The 17,359-nt window shown below is 38.8% G+C and overlaps 1 protein-coding gene across 1 annotated transcript; it reads right to left on the bottom strand.

Moving 5' to 3' along the window:
* Nucleotides 1-3,537: 3,537 nt before the first annotated feature.
* On the bottom strand, nt 3,538-11,658 carry LOC102491222 (aldo-keto reductase family 1 member C15-like). The gene is given in 7 exon segments (XM_027775376.1): nt 3,538-3,642; nt 3,645-3,703; nt 4,469-4,578; nt 8,801-8,923; nt 9,265-9,342; nt 10,302-10,418; nt 11,509-11,658. Coding segments are annotated over 7 exon segments (702 nt in total). The 5' UTR covers nt 11,644-11,658; the 3' UTR covers nt 3,538-3,562.
* Between the last annotated feature and the right edge of the window lie 5,701 nt (nt 11,659-17,359).

Below are 17,359 nucleotides of genomic sequence, written 5' to 3'. Positions count from 1 at the left end.
ATTTACTGATAAAACAATATCTTTTATGCAAAGGATATTTAATGAAGTGTTGCTGAATGAATCATTGAAAGAATGACACAAAATAATAAAAAGACCCAACCATGAGTAGATGGTAAGAAACTAAATAAAAAGGTTCATGGCTTTTTAAGATACAAGCAAAATTTAATACTGGAATTTTTGAGTAACATTTGAGTGTAGAAAAATACTTATGCTAAGTTTTAAATAAGCATACACCAGGGTCAACAGGCGGTGTGGTGATTAAGGGCACTGGACTGCCACATGGCCAACTGCAGTTTGAGTCCCAGACCCATCAACTTGCCTTCTCACTTTCTCTCTCTCTCACTATGTCCCTCTCTGGTCAAATTAAAATAAATAAATAAATAAAACAAAGTTTAATAAAATAATTCTTTTTAAAAAAGCATAAACTCTGTATGTTGAAGATGATTTCAATTATGTGAATAAAAACACAAACACAAGCACACACATTTTTATAGCCAAATCATGAAGAATAATATATCAAATATTCAGTATTTTTTTATGTTTGCTACAAAATGTTTACTATCCTTTTCCTTTTACTTTCTAATATTCTATAATTTCTACAAATAATATTCTATATGCATTATTTTAATAATCAGGAAAAACACATGCCTTTACTTTGAGGTCTTTATTATTTTATGAAATGTAAAAATGGAAGGCAGGCAATTTGGAAGTACAGACACTGCTTCCTAATCACCTCCAGCAAACACAGAAATCCTCTCCACACCATTCAGTAGAACATTCTGGTAGTAATGATCAATTGCTTGTGGTTAGTATTCCTCAGAAAAGGGATAATAAGGGTGATCAACAGCACTGGAAGAGAAGGAGGATAGATTTGTTAGTTCTTTCTTCATACTGCCAAGGAGGGTTTCTCCAGAGATGCTGTTAAAATGGGCTCAAAATGCTGAAGCATAGCCTTGCCTCTGCTTTTCCCCAGCTCACTTACATGCTAGCTGCCTGTTCGGGTGCAAACTCCACATGCATGCCCATTCACACTTTCACACGTATGCACACACTGAAATAGCATGAAGTTCAATTTGCTTACAAATCCTAAGAGGTTGTAAGGATTGCATCAAAAATTTTGTCAGTTCAGCCCCAGGTGCAGTTTTTGTCTTTAGATCATGAGATACTGGCAGTGAACTGCAATCGGCCATGTGGGTGTCTAGCACCTTAACTACCACGCCACCTGCTGGTCCCCATTGAGGAACTTCTAATCTATTGAGGAGAAAGATGGATACCAGATCTACAAATGTAATTACTATTTTCTAATTTATCATTATTTTTAATTGCCAGAGAACATTCTGTAGAGAGACACAGAGAAATAGAGAGAGAGAAGGAGCAGCATCCCCCATTGGAGTAAGGTCATGCCACAACCCCTTCTCCTCCATTTCTCCATCCAGTCAGGATTTGGGGCACACATGCACATGCACCTGATCTGTTTCTCAAAGCACTGGGGCCAGGACTCAAACCATGGCTGGCCATGGGAGAGCTGGCTTCCCCATCCACAAGACTATAAGGCTGGCCCTCAATTATAATTTAAAAAAAATACTTGTTATTTGTAATTAGTATGACTGTTTGCTTTTCCTATTTTCCATGTTCTTTTTTTCTTCTTCATAATTTGTCCTTTTCAGTTGAATATTATTAACAAGTACATTCCCAGCAGGTCTATGTGCTCTTGTGCTTTCAATATGGGGCCACAAAGATGATAGAGATGAGGCATTTGAGACTCATGAGGCAAATCATAGACTTACACTTGAAAGCCTTTGAGTGTAGAGAAGTTACTGCCCACACTTTATTTAAAATGTTTTTCTTAGAATTCTGGTATAATTTCACAAACAGGAAGTGTACCTTTAAGATTTTTCGTTGGAGAAGAATCTTTATTCTCATCCCTAAATTTCTATTTCTTCTTTTCTAAACCCTCTTCCAGACCTCCCTCAGTTTGATTAGTCTTTTTTTCCTCCACAGTCCTGAGGTCCTACACTGGTTAAGCAAATGCAAGTTTATTTGTGAATAAATCAAAGCTAAGGGACATAGATGCTCCTTACTGACCAGCCTTCTGATGGACAAAGATGACACCTGAGTAACAATCCTGACTTGAGTAGCCAGAGAAATTGCAGAGGATCTTATTTGGTATGTGTCATTAGTGACAAATTGTTATTAACACATGAGGGATGATTTACTTCATGATCCAGTTAGAGTTTAGCTTAGTGAGATCATGTAGCTGAGAAAATGAGGAGGTACAATATGAAAAGGTCATACTTTTATCTGGAAGAAATCAATGATGTCTTGGAAAGTGAAAGTAATCTTTTTAAAATAGAATTATGTATTAATTTTATTCATTATTATTATTATTTTAAAGTTTGCTATAGGGTACATGTGTTCCCCAGAAAGAGAAAGAGAAAAGAGAGAGAGAGAGAGAGAGAGAGAGAAAGTAAACCTCCAGGTGTGGGACTCAAATCATAGTCGGTCATGTGGAAGTCCTGTGTCCCAACCAATCATGCCACCTGCTGGCTCCAGTGAAAGCCATCTTAATAGAAACACTATTGATCACTTAGGAAAGGAAGTGCAGGGAGGAAATGAGGCTGTCTGAGGACCACTGTAAATTGGCCCTTGTGGGATAAACCTCCAGGGAATTATTAAAATGACATACAATATTGCCTTAGACATGGGTAGATAAGACTGGATTTACTGTTACATGTTCATTACTATTGCACTGTTAAATCCATACTAATGTAAATTAAAGATAAATCATATATTCATGGGCTCAAAGAAGTCCTGCAAGTCATAGGCACTGTGACTTCTGTTTTTAGTAGGTATGTGGACCCCAAGTACAGGTTTCCCAGGCACAGGTAGTAAAAGTAAGAAAGTGGATTCATAATAATGTGAACTACAAAAGTTTTACTTACTGTCTGTCCTGGACTTACCTCAAATTTATGTTGGGTCAAAGACTAAGTAAAACTCAGGACTACAGAGAAATTTCTGTTTCATGCCTATGCCTGAGATCAGGCCTATCTTCCTGATTTAGGAAACTTTGTTCCTTTGCTAAGCTGTAGGTTACAGAAAATAATGTGTGAGACAGTCTATAAGAATCACTTACAATAGCAATTGAGAATATCGTAGGTTTCTGTTGAGACCTTGAATCTCTTTCATGTCCTCTGGAGTCAATTCAAAGTCAAAAATCTGAAAAGGAAGGAAAGAATAACATTGAGCCTCCCCAGGACAGCTGCCTTCAAAAGTCCCATGGGCTACAGGCATGATGACTTTTGCCTGGTATTTGAGGGGCAGGGTCAGCAGCAAGGTTGGCAGCAAGGTTGGCAAAACCAGGTTTAGAGGCAATGCAATTTTGGCTTGAGTCCAGTGCACTCTCTTCCACTCATCCTAATTGCCCCAAGAGCACACAGAAGATGGACGGGAATGAATGAGACATGGTGTGTGCTCCCACGTAAGAGAGACTGGCCCACTGCAATTCCTAGGCCTCGCCCTGAAGAGACACTGTCTGACCTGGAAGTTCTCTTTGATTCTCTTCTCATTGAAGCTCTTGGCCAGGACCACCACCCCCCGCTGCAGCAGGTAGCGCAAGGCAACCTGTCCTGGGGTTCTCTTGTGTTTCTTGGCAATGATCTTCAATATTGGGTCCTCCAAGAGATGTGGGCTATTCACATCCACCCTGAAAAATATAAATACACATGGATATAAGGTGTAGGACAGTTGAGAAAAGCACATGCAATATGTGTAGTTACAAAAGAGCTTCATGAATATTCATAGAGATCTTTCATAATTGCACCAAACTTGAGCAACTGAATTGTCCATTGACTGGTGAATGGATAAACAACCTGTGAGATGTGAGTCTCTGTGGTGGAATATTATTCAGCAATAAAATAGAATAAAATACAGATAGTTGCAGCTACCTGGATGATTCACACAGACATGGTGAGCGAAAGAAGCCACATGCAAAAGATTATGTACTCTATGAACTTTTTTATATGAAATGCGATAGCAGACAAAACTAATCTCAAACTGAAAAAAATAATAATAATTATAAAAGTAGTTTCCTAGATGGGAAGAGAAATTCTCCCAGAATAAAGGAACATTAGAGAACTATTTCACATATCATGAGAGCAATATGGATTCTACAATATGTCCATTTCTCCAAATTGTATAGCTTTGATAAATGCATTATGAGCTACCTAAATTTTATCTAAAAATTACATAAAAACAGTACATTTGGAGTGATGTGGGGAACATGTAGACATATAGATGCACAAGAGTGGAAGAATGCTGATAATTTTGCAGCTCAGTGATAGGACATGGCTATTTGCTACTCTAATGTATTTTTTTTATGTTTTAACTTTTTCATAGTGTACTTAATTATTAAAAAGTGTTTCGTCATCAACAGAGTTGCTGGTATCAGTTAACTCTGCTAGTCTCTTACCAGTTTGGGTCTCTGTGGGATCCCAGGGCACTGTAGGCAACAAGAACAATGTCCTTGGACTTGCAGAACTCCAGGAGTTTGCTCTGGTTGAGGTAAGGGTGACATTCCACCTGTAATTTGCCAAAGCAGAAGGCAGCAGAATACATGAGCCAGTAACCACATGTAAATTTAAAAAGTACTTTAAAGAAATATTGGGACCAGGGACCAGCAGTTAGCGTAATGGCTATGTTGCTGTACTCCCATGTAGTCGACCATGGTTCAAGCCCCGGCCCTGACTCTGGGCGCATGTGCGTGTGTGCCCAAGATCCCGAGAGCAGAATGGAGAAGGGATTGCGGCGTGGCCATGCCCCCTGGAGAGTGATTTCTTGCTTTCTATCTCTCTGTCTTTCGGGCGAGCACACGCGCCCTATAGTGGAAACCTCTCAAAAAAAAAAAAAAAAAAGGAAAAGAAAAAGAAATATTAAGGCCAGAGAATGCCGTTATGGTTACATCACTGTACTCCCACATGGTGGACTGCAGTTTGAGTCCTGGACCCGGTGGCTTCAAAATCACACCAGGTACATGTATGTGTGTGCCCAAGATCCCGGGAGGAGAATGGACACACAAGGAAGGTATTGTGGTGTGACCATCATCCTGGGGGATGATTTCTCACTTTCTGTCTCTGTCTCTGGTGAGCACATGCTCTCTATAGCAAAAATCTCTCTCTCTCAAAAAAAAAAGAGAAATATTTAATACTACATTTGTACTATATTTCTAAAAGTGATCATTTTCCCCAAACACCTGCTGAAATAACTTCAGATCCCATCAGCTGTCAGAATAAGACAATTGATTTCTTATTCTTTTTTTTTTCTTTTTTCTTTTTAAATTTTTGCTTAGGACATATGTAGTCACTGGAGAGAGACAAAGATAGAGACATAGCGGGAAACTGAGAACTTGTCCCATAAAGAGGGGGTGGCCATACCACAATCTCTTCTCTTCCATTCTCTGGGTTTCTGGGCATGCACACATACTCACCTGGCATGATTCTTAGGCCACCTAGTCTGGGACTCAAACTGCAGAGTCAGTCATGTAGATCTAGTCACCCAAAACTTCATGCCACTTGTTGGATCCCTTATTCTTCTTTTAATAGGACTTTTTTTCAGAGAGAGATATTTTTGCTATAGGGTACATGTGCTTGCTGAAGACACAGAGGAACAGAGAGAGAGAAAGTGAGAACTCCCCCCCCGATGGATGACCATGCTGCAATACCTTCCCCTACATTCTCCTCTCAGGATTTTTGGCATGCACATACATGCATCCAGCTTGAGTTTCAAGCTGCTGAGTCTAGGACTTGAACTGCAGTCAGCTATGTGGGAGTCCAGCACCATAACCACTATACCAGCTACTGACCCAAATAGGGCTGTATATAGATAGATAGATAGATAGATAGATATTTTTTTTTGGAGAGGTTTTTGCTATAGGGCTCTTGCACTTGCCAGACAGATAGAGAGAGACATAGAGACAGAAAGCGAGAAATCACCCCCCAGGGAGGATGGCCACGCCACAATCCCTTCTCCTCCATTCTCCTCTTGGGCTCTTGGGCACGCATGCACACGCACCCGGCATGAATTTTAAGCCATCGGGTCCGGGACACAAACTGCAGTCGACTACATGGGAGTCCAGCGACATAGCCATTATGCTAACGGCTGGTCCCCCAAATAGGGCTTTTTAATGATTACAATCTCCTGTGCCCAAATCATAGTCTCTAAATGCCATTTCCTACTAAAGGAAACCAAGATTCTTTAGAGAAATGGCTGATTCCAAGTCTGGGCTGGAAAGTTAGAAACGGAGCCTAGAACAGCTTGCCCCCTAGAAAGCAAAGGGGACAAGTAGGAGGAGACAGGTGAGAGAACCAAGGGGCTCACTTAGAGAGGCTTCTGTTGGCCAAATGCCACCAATTTCCTTGTTAAAAGAACAATAACTTCGGGATGGGGAAATGTCCCACTCGTTAAAATTCATGAATTCCCATGGCATTGATCATCTGCGATCAAGGCTTTAGCTCTAACCTTCCACTTACAGGAGGTACAAAAGGAACATGTCGATCTGTCACAGGGATCAATCAGTAAAATCTACTGTGTGAGAAATTTCACAGGGCAAGCTTCATTTCCTTCATAAATAAATCAAAGGGAAGAAAGACCTAGAGTGTGAGTAGAGGAGAAGGAAAAGGAAGAAGAGAAGGCTAAGGTGAGAAGAGAGAGAAACTACAGATTACAAGAGAGAGAGCACCTAATTGCAATGTATGGACCTTATTTCCATCCAAATTTGAATGAATCAACTAAAATTAATGCAGTTATATTTTAACTCTTATGATATTAAATGGTATAAAAGAATTATTGATAAAATTTTGTGTGGTATAATGGTATTCTGGAAATGTTTATAGAAAAAAAAGTATATATTGGGACCAGCAGGTGGAATAATGGTTACATTGCTGGACTCCCACATAGTCAACCACGGTTCAAGTCCCAGACCCAGTGGCTTAAAACTCACAACGGGTGCATGTGTGTGTGTGCTCAAACCCTGGAAGGAAAATGGATTGTGGTGTGGCCATCTCCCTGGGGGGTGATTTCTTGCTTTCTGTCTCTCTGTCTCCCCAGTGACCTCACATGCCCTGTAGCAAAAAAACTCTCTAAAAAAAAGTATATATTTTAGGGACCATGTAGTGTACAGTGTTAATGCAACTGGAACCACACGGTCCTTAGTCTGCATACAGAGACTTTCCTGAGCATGCTGGGTACAGGTATGTGTGCCCATGATCTGGCATGGCTATGACTGCCTAGATCATAGCATAAAGACCCTGTTAGGATGTGCCTTTCTCTTCTCTGAACAAAGAAAGAAAATTTATAAATAAATATATAATAAAAGTCTACATATTTTAAAGATAATATGCTAATATATATATAAATTAAATGTTATGTCTGTTTCAAAATAATCCAGGGGTAGGAGTATAAATGCAACAAATTTGGATTTGAGATCGTTATTGCTTAAGTGTGGTGATGAGTATATGTAAAGGAGGTCATTCATTATATTAGTCTCTCTACCCTTTTATAGCTTGAAATTTTATGATAGTAAAGTGTTTTAAGAAGTTCTAAAATAAAAATGTTGTGCTAAATGTACAAAAAACACCCCAAACTCTCCTAGAATCCCACCAGAACAATATAGTAACTGTAATTGTATTGTTAGGCTTATTTAAGTCATTTCTTCTCATTTTTAAAAGTAGTATAATTTTAAATATAGCAAATATAGTGGATATCATTAAATAGCATTATTCCTTCTAACATGGAACTCTGATATTTTTCAGTTATTCCTTCCTTCCTCTATTTTTAGCCTCTGTGTCCCAGAAGAAACCGACCTACTCTTTGGTCCAATGGTTTTATTTTTCCTTACACTGATTGGTTTAGAAAACAGCAATTATGTTAATCAAGCCAATGACACAAGAGAAAAAGTGTGTTAGAAAACTTTTGTGACAATTTCTCTTCTGTTTTAGAAACTGCTCCTCCAGAAACCTTGTATCCCAGCTGAGCATGAACAAGGAGACTTGTCACCCACGCTTGTGGGAAGCCATCCTGCAACCATGAAGGGCAGAACATGGACCAAAGATAGTGGCCTCAGGAGAGTATGTTCCAGCTTCTGAGCAACCAAACCCCAAATCTTCTATACATGAATCGACTTTTTAAAATGTTAAGCCAATTTGAATAGAGTTTCCTGTCCTCTTTTCTTCTCCCTGTTACAGTGGCTGGCTCCAAAGTGGGATCCAGCCTCTGTCCCACTCTACGCTTTTCAACAGCTTTCTTTGATTTTCTTGATACCACAGTTTTCGCCTTCCTTTCTGCCTGTCTGGCAGTCTGGCTAGCTCCTTGCCAGGCCTCCTTGCTCAAACCTTACATGGTGACTTTCCTGCCTTCTTCCTGTTCATTCTATGAACTTTACTTAGGAGAGATGGCTCACTTTTGTGAGTCTAATTGCCATCCATAAAGCAACCACCCCAAAATCTGGGTCTCTATCTTCTCTAAATCTGTATCACGTTTGAATAGCTTGCTGAACTAGATCAATATTGCCATCAGCCAACCCAGCGTCTCCACGTGGAAGTCTATTAGGAACCGGCAATAATCTCTGGATATTGGAAATCAGGCACTTCCAACTTCACTCAGCCTATTCCTCCTCTGGTATTTCCTATTTCCGTGAAATGGACTGACATCTGCATAGTTATTTAGCCATTAACCTGGGCAGCGTTAATTAATGAAAAGGGTGTGAAGAGCAGAAAGTGAGAGGAGGTCCCAATGGGCAGGGGCTTACCTGGTTGCAGACGGGCTTGTACTTGAGCCCTGGTTTGTTCAGGATCAGTTCCAGCTGCTTGTGATTGAAATTGGACACCCCGATGGACTTGGTTAATCCTGCGTCTTTACACTTCTCCATGGCCTGGAGAGGGGACATTGCAGCGGACATTAGTGTAGTTTGGCTTTTCACATTAGTCATTGGACTTATTAAAAATGTGGAAATATGATTTACATGTCTAAAAATTGAACTAAATTATGCAATATATCCTGAGAATACATTATTTCCTAATATACTTTGTAGACCTTAGAGGCCAGCCCGTTCAACCCCCTCAGTATACAGATGAGAGCACAGAAGCACAGAGGAGCTCCAGGACATAACAGGGGTCAGATACTGCTGCAGTGAATGCTCATCTTTTCTGCATCCCCTTCTAGTCACTTCTGCTGTGCCACACATGGCTTTGGGGTGTCTGAGGCACTCCATACCTCCCAGGTGTCACATATGTCCACTGTTTCTAAAATGATTTTCCCATTGGCATCTTTTGGCAGAAGTTCCTCCCCAGGCTGGAATACAGAACACAAAGGAAGAAAACCGTCTTTAGAAGCTCCTTTCTAGTGATTAGGGAGTTTAGTGATAGAACTTTTAGGAGGACATACAATATTGATTATTAATCCGAGTGTGCATCTCTGTGTGTATATGTCTATATTTTGTATATGCATCCATGTGCATGCATGTGTGCACATGTGTTCATGCACACATGTATATGTGTTAGTATTGGAAAGGCATGGGGAAATGTAGACCAGTATCACCTGAGAGACTGTAGCCAAACACCTTTCCCCTAATTACCTCCACTCTCTACCATCATGTACTTCCAACCTTTACTAAGAGTATGGTCTTCTACATTGTGAAGCTGTTTCATTTCCTAAGGACAAGCTGGTTTGGAAGATAAGATTTACCAAAACTATTCATCAATGTATTTTAGCTTCTGTGAGATAGTAAGAACTTCAGAAGAGCTAGGCAAATGTTCACAGTGATGAGATGTTAGACCAACCAAGGCCAGAGGACTGTGTACTATGGACTAACCTATGACCCTCTCTTCTTATTGGGGCTGAGAGGTCCATAAGAAAGAGACTGTATCCCTAAAGATATGAAATTCCCCTCAATATATTTGCATTCTGTAGTAACTCAACATTCTTGATGACGCTAATCTCTAAAGGCCCACAAATAGGTGAATAATTACTTAGACATGTAGGGTTAAGTCTGATACTTTCTGAGGTAGAGAGTCTATAAGATCATTGACCCTTAGGCCCTCTGAAGGCTGAGTCCATATTATATAACAATAATCACGGGGTAATTCAACTCTCAAAAAGAGTCATAAACCATTAGACAAGTCTATCCATCACATCCAAACCTACTTCTCAGGGCAAAAATCCAAAAATCTAGCTGAACTGAGATAATGGGGGGGTGGGCTAATATAATGATAAAACTGTCTAGGGTATAACAAGGAAAACCAAAAGCCAACCTTCATAGCGAATGGCATATGCATAAGGAAGAGATCTACATAGTCCAGTTGAAGCTTCTTCAGTGATCTTTCCAGGGCTGGTTGAACCAATTCTGGTTGATGGAAAGTAGCCCAAAGCTGCAGTGACCAAAATAAAATTAAATGTAGCTTTGATTCCGTATATTAAGGGATCAAAATTAAATTAAATATATAAAAGATTGAGAAGAAAGTAACAAACCACGGTGACAAATCTAAAACTAAGGAGAGTGGGAGTTAAATGTATATTACTCAGAATAAGTTAAATGATTAGTGAGACACTGAGATATATTTAATTTACTGCAATTTAAGAAACTTATGAGTGAATAAAACTTAGGGAAGAAAAAAACAATAAACCTAGATGTTTCAAGTATTAGAAGAATCATCCTCTGAAATGAGTCAAGAAGTGATGGAGAATGCAGAATGGGATCTACTGTCCTGTCTAATAAATTCCTAAGAACATTTCTTTTGAGAGACCACATCTAAAAACAAGTCATTAATATCAATGTACACATACATAGGATTCTTTTGTAGAGATCTTAGCTGTCTTTACATCGAGAGCATGGTTTTATACCTAATAAAATTGTATAAATTTCAGTAAACTCAATATTGATTTGAAGGGGGAGGCAGTAGAGTGGTGGTTGGGGGCATTGGACTCCCATATGGCCAACCACAGTTAAAGTCCTGGACCTGGCGGCTTGCTTTCTCACTTTCTCTCTCTCTCTCCCCCTCCCCCATTCTCTCTTACTCTATCCCTCTCTGGTCAAATTTAAATAAATAAATAAAGTTGAATAAAGTAATTCTTTTGAAAAATATTGATTTGAAAAAGTATCTTCTAGTCTGACTCTCTTTTCTGACCCAATCTCAATTTCACTTGATAATCTCTGGGAGAATTTGCTAAGTAATTAAAGAGTAGACCAATCGTGGTTTAGTTAAACAGTTAACGAAGATAAGTATTACTATTCTCATTTTAGATATGAATAATGTCTGATGTCCAGAGACATTGAGGAACTGAGTTTTCCTTTAATACATTTCAGAACAAAGCAAGCCATTTGTTTTCTTTGTTTCTATAATGCCTCCACACATTAGGAAGTAAGTAAATTGTTCATACAGAGATCAATTTTTTTCCCCCAAAAAATGCCATATAGGAACTGACAGTGTCCTCTGGTCATTCCACACACAGAATCTTCACCTTGGTGGTGTAGAATATGTCCTCCCTCTTCACAGTACCATCGGTAATCTTCTCTCGAATGGCCTTTCCAACCTCCTCCTCATTTTGATAGAAGTGTGCTGCATCAATGTGACGGAATCCTATGTCAATTGCCATTTTGGTGGCCTCACCAGCTTTGCTTTTAGGGTTCTATAAAGCAGGAATAAGAAGAGCTGGTGATCTTCCTGATTCAGAGAGAAGTAATTTAGTCCCTCTATAGCACTTTCACCAGCTGTTTCTGCCAGCTTCCTGTACCCCTGTGTGATGGTGCTGGTGTTCATAACAGACCTGTAGTCTGGGGATGGAAACTGAACTCTAATATACTTTCTTTTTCTAAAAAAAAAAAAAAAAAAAATTATTTCATTTAACTTTGTTTATGTATTTATTTATGTTTAATTTGACAACAGAGGGACAGAATGAGAGAGAGAGAGAGAGAGCAAGTTGCCAGGTCCAGGACTTGAACCATGTTCAGCCATGTGGGAGTCCAGTGCCCTTAACCACAATACCATCTGCTGGCCCCTCCAATATACTTTATGCTATGCTTTAGATAGTGATTTTTCTACCAAAGTTTCATGTTCTGAAAGCCTTGTCCCTAGTGTAATGACTTTGGAAGGGGGTAACAAATTTAAGAGACAGGGTCTAATAGGAGGGTACAATCTAATCACCCAAGAGAGTTGGAAGGACAGAAGAAGTGGGAAGTTTGATTCCTTTCTTCTGTGTGTGTGTGTGTGTGTGTGTGTGTGTGTGCGTGCCTGCGTGTGTCTTTCTCTCCACATGTGGTAGCTGACCTGCTTCTTTCAACCATACTGTGACTCAGAGACTGACCAGAAGCTGTGCATATACTCATGAACTTTCCAGTCACCAGAACTGTGAACTAAATAAACCTCTATTTACTACAAATCACTCAGTCAAAGGTATTTTTAATATGATAATGAACTAATACAAGAAATTGGCTCAGTAAGCACACAATGTTGCTATATAGATATCCAAAAATGTGGCAGCAGCTTTGGAACTGGGTAGTCAACAGAAGCAGACTAGGAAAAGCCTAGATTTTGGTGGAGGCTGAGAAGAACAGTTGCAGAAATGAACTAAAACTTCTTAGACATTGGTCAAGTAGCTGTGAGCACAATGCTAATAGAGACATAGACAGTAAAGGTCATTCTGAGATGGTGTCAGATAGAAATCAAGAAGTTATTGGGAGTTAGAGAAAGGCTGCCCTTGTTAAAAAGTAACAACAAATTTAAATGCTTTGTGTCCCAAGGCCCTATGGAAGGAGCTTTATATTGTGTTTGTCATATATCTATGTATTCTTTTTTTCCAGATGGCCGTAATTGCAAAGTGGAGCTTTCTTTGTCATCTCATGGCAGGACAATAGTGTACTACCACCCATCTGTGGACATTCCATATGAACACACAAAACCTACCCCTAGACCAGATCCTGTGCATAATAATGAAGAAACACATGATCAAGTGCTAAAATCCAGGTTAGAAGAGAAAAGTGAACACCTTGAACAAGGACCCATAATTGAACAATTTAGTAAAATGTTCTTTACTACTAAGCACCATTGGTATCCTCATGGACAGTATCACAGACGTCATAAGAAACTGGACCCTCCAGAAAACAGATGACATCAAGGTTCTCAGAGGAATCAGAAATGTGCTTCATTTGTCATTTAAGAAAATCCCATGTGGTGTGTTTTCTAATAGGTTATGTAATAAAATAATAAAATTTCTTTTCATGTATTTAAAAAAAAACGAATCAACCCAAGAAGATCTTCAAGGCACATCATACAAGATTGACCAAAAACCACAGACTGAGATAAGATACTAAAACTGGCAAGAGAAATGTCAGGTTACTTTCAAAGGATATCCCATCTGGCTAACATCAGACCTCTCATCTGAAACAATGCAAGTTAGGAAAGAACGGGAAAATAAATTTAAAGTGTTATGTGAAAAACAATTTCAACCAATAATACTATACCTGGCAAGATTATCCTTCATATATGGGAAGAAAAAACAAAAACATTCTTAGGTAAACAAAACTTGAATGAACTTACCACACCAGACCAGCTCTCCAAGAAGTGCTGAAGGGAGTGCTATATCAGGAAAACTAAAGTCAGACACACAGAAATAAGAGTACAAAAAACAACCAAGAAAATGGCCAACATCATGGTAGGGACAAGTCTGGAAGGATCAATAATAACCTTGAATGTTAACTTCTAGAATTTAAACGGAAAGATCGGACCACAGTAATACTGCAAATTCATCAGAAGAGAGATTAATTGCATGAGATTTAACTGGTGAAATAGAATTATATAACTTTTGACTAAAACATTACTGATTTTCTTCTATGCTTTGTTTTCCAGATTTAAGGATTATTTTTTTCTTCTCTTGAACTGTTGATAGGTTCATCTACCTACTGTTTGAACTAAATCCTAACATTTCTCCAGGCTTTAAGTCTTAAACAAATTTCTCTTAACACTTTCTGGTTTTGATCTATTAAAACTAAAACAGTTTTTCTTCAAATTAAAAAAAATACATTAAAAAAATTTATGTAATACTGCAGTAAACTATATAGCCACAGCTAGTTGTTACTTTATACTATGTTCATTCTAGTCACTGAGGTTTATGCCCAAAGTCAGACGTGTGTTCATAGAAATGTATATATCAGCTGCACTTGCTATTGAAAATATTTAGATTAATTAAATTCTTTCGTGAATCAATAAAATGCCAAAAAAAAAAAAAAGCATGGAAACTGTAGATTCTAGAGAAAATGGGGGAGGAGGGTGAGAAGTGGCAGAGAGTTAGAGGAAGGGAATGGGGGGGGGGAAGAAGCAAAATATATAAGAAATAAGAAATGGAAAATTATTTCTTGATGATAGCATGTATGGTAATATCCTTGACTGAGCCAATATGCAGTGCATTCTGAGTAAAATATCTCATTTTGTATACTGTAATGACATACAGTGAATGAATGTAAATACATAAATTTAAAATAAGAAAAGTAAAGTAAAAAGAGATGAATAAATTTTATTCTATATTTATTATAAATCACTGAGCTTCAGGTATTTCAATTTAGCAACACAATGAAGCACTATTACACACCATATAGTTTAAGATGAATTAGTGGTATGCACTTTGCCATGAACATGGAAAATCAAGTCTCATTCAATAGGAATCAATTCTAAGGAAATCACCTGTAGGAAAACTTACACTTGGAAAAACTTCTAAAGAACTCAGTAGGAAGGTCAGATGTGTGTGTGTATGTGTACAAATATACATATACAGATATAGATCTATATACAAATGTGCATATACACATATATGCATCCATATATACACATGTATACCCATGTGTATATAAATTCACACTTGCAGAAACATACACATATGCACACACATGCATAAGCAAATACACATACCCACACATACATATTACACATATTAGCGTCTGTTCTTGACTAACAGTTGAAAAACCAATACTCATTGGTTTCAGCTTCCACCCAGCTAGGCTCTTCAAGTCATTCTTGAGGGTTTTTTTTTTTTTAAGAATTATTTATTTATTTAATTCCATTTTTTAATTTGACCAGAGAGAGAAAGAAAGGGAAACGGAGAAAGTAAGATACCAGGTCCGGGATTCAAACCATGGTCAGTCATGTAAGAATCCAATGCCTTTAACTACCATGCCACCTGCTGGCTCCCTATTCTTGAGTTTTTTTTTTTTTAATATATTTTATTTCAATTGTTTTATACATTCGATCACATATGTCACTTAGCTTGCAAAGTGAATATTCCAAGATGTATACATTTCTCACCAATCCAGTTGGGAATACTATACACATCATCTTCAACAGACAATCCCCAGGTACATTCATTCGACATGTATGCAACAAGCATTTCCTGAATGCCTCCTGTATGCGCGATATCCTGCTTTTTTGGGACATAGAAATGGACAAAAGAGTCATCTTTCTGCTCTCAACTCATCAGGCTTCTGAGAAGATGTGGAGGACTCCACTAATAAACAAGGAAATGAGTGCTAAATAAGTAAACCAACAGAAATGCATCACTAGAAAATACAAAAGTATGACTCCCATGGCTTGTCCCAAATGAAAAGGCATACAGAGCATGGCTGAGAAAGTAATTTGTATACTTGTACATTTAGAAAGAAAGTTGGCATTCAAGATGTCTAGTCTCAAATGGTAAATGGTTTAATGGCCCTGTCAAAATGCTGTGTTTGCTTGCTTCTTGGAAAACAAACAGAGGGATAAAGAGAATGCACACATCTAAAATACACTTCTCATACCTGCAATTATCGACAGTAAATTATGGCTAAGGTGGAAGGGATCACATTTAGAAAAAGAACTCAATTATCGTATTAAGGAGGCTCCTGTTTCACTCTCTTCCTTTTGTACTGGCTGGACTTAAAACGCAAGCATGTATTATATTTATTTGTGTAAGTAAGGGGATTATGGGATGCTTTTGTCGTAGTCTCTATGGTACTTTTCTGTCTTTAAAAACAGTAATAAAAGTTGGGTGTAACATGTGTAAGCCATACTCTATATCTAAGTTATCACAATGGAAAAGACGGATAATTAGGCTGTTGAAACTGGCCTCATAGGAACAATCTCTTGGTATTTTGTGATATTTCATGTCATAGTTCTACCTAGATTGAGCATGTTGGTCTCTGTCATTTTGGGGCAATCCCTTTCAAGCAACCTAAAGCTGTCCCTACCTCCTGCAGTGAACCTTGGGGAAGGATGACTCATGTATTTGGTGAGGAGCAAGATCCTGTCCCCACTGTGGCTTTATGCCTCCTATGTCTTCCTTTCTAAGTTTTTCCTTGGAATAATAGTGGCTTCTTGCATGACAAAAGCTTTGGAAAATAGGAATTCTCCAGCAATTACTTACAGCCCCAACAAACTCACAGCAAAGCTGCTACCAAGTAGTCAAGTTAGTTGATGTTTTCTCTTGAGCCCATTGCCCATCAGGAGTTTCCAACCACGAGGAGAGAGATCTGGCTGGGCAGCGAAGAGTACAGAAAGAAAAGCCTGAGCTTGGGGTTTAAAAAGACAGAAACGGCAGTACCTAGGGCCAGCAAATGGAGCAACCGCTGGACTCCCACATAGCCAACTGTGGTTCGAGTCCCAGACTGATGGCTTGAAAATCACTTCAGGGTGTGTGCATGCATGCCCACAATCCCAGGAGAATGGAGGATAAGGGATTGCATCCCGATTTCTCACTTTCTCTCTCACTGTCTCTGTATCTTTGTCTCTGTCTCTCTCTTTTCAGGCGAGTACCGGCATCCTAAGGCAAAAACCTCTAAAAAAAAGAAAGACTGCAAACAAGAAACCCAGGTGAGTCCTTTTACCAGGCGCAAAGCTCTTGTCTGTTGATCTCCCTTCTAAGAAAGTTGACACATGACCCTTCTGTCCCCCTGGGGTCCACTTACATCATCAGAAGCAAAAGTGCCAAATCCAAGCATTGGCATGAAATGTCCATCATTCAGCTTCACGAGATGACTCTGGTTGCGATCCATCGTTCTCCAGCTAATCTGACACTGTCCTTCCTTCTCCTTGTGAGAGGTGAGTAGAAGACAAAGCTCCAGTGTCCTTTATTTCTACCAACCACGATGTAGGTGGGGCCAACATTAGAGCTGCCAGTAATTCCAAAATGAAGCTGAAATCAATCCATCGACTTCTTGTGATTCATGTCTCTTCAGGAAAATCATGCAGAGACATTTAAATTCTGAGAAGGATTTAAATTTCTTTTCAGAATTATTCATACTTGACTCAAGTTTTAAGAACTTGATACTTGGTCCTAGCCACACATGTAA

Source organism: Tupaia chinensis, unplaced genomic scaffold, assembly GCF_000334495.1.
Source record: "Tupaia chinensis unplaced genomic scaffold, TupChi_1.0 Scaffold000052_1, whole genome shotgun sequence".
In the NCBI taxonomy this organism is placed as follows: Eukaryota; Metazoa; Chordata; class Mammalia; order Scandentia; family Tupaiidae; genus Tupaia; species Tupaia belangeri.
Note: the sequence above shows the minus strand (reverse complement) of the source record. Positions and strands in the feature narration are given on the sequence as shown.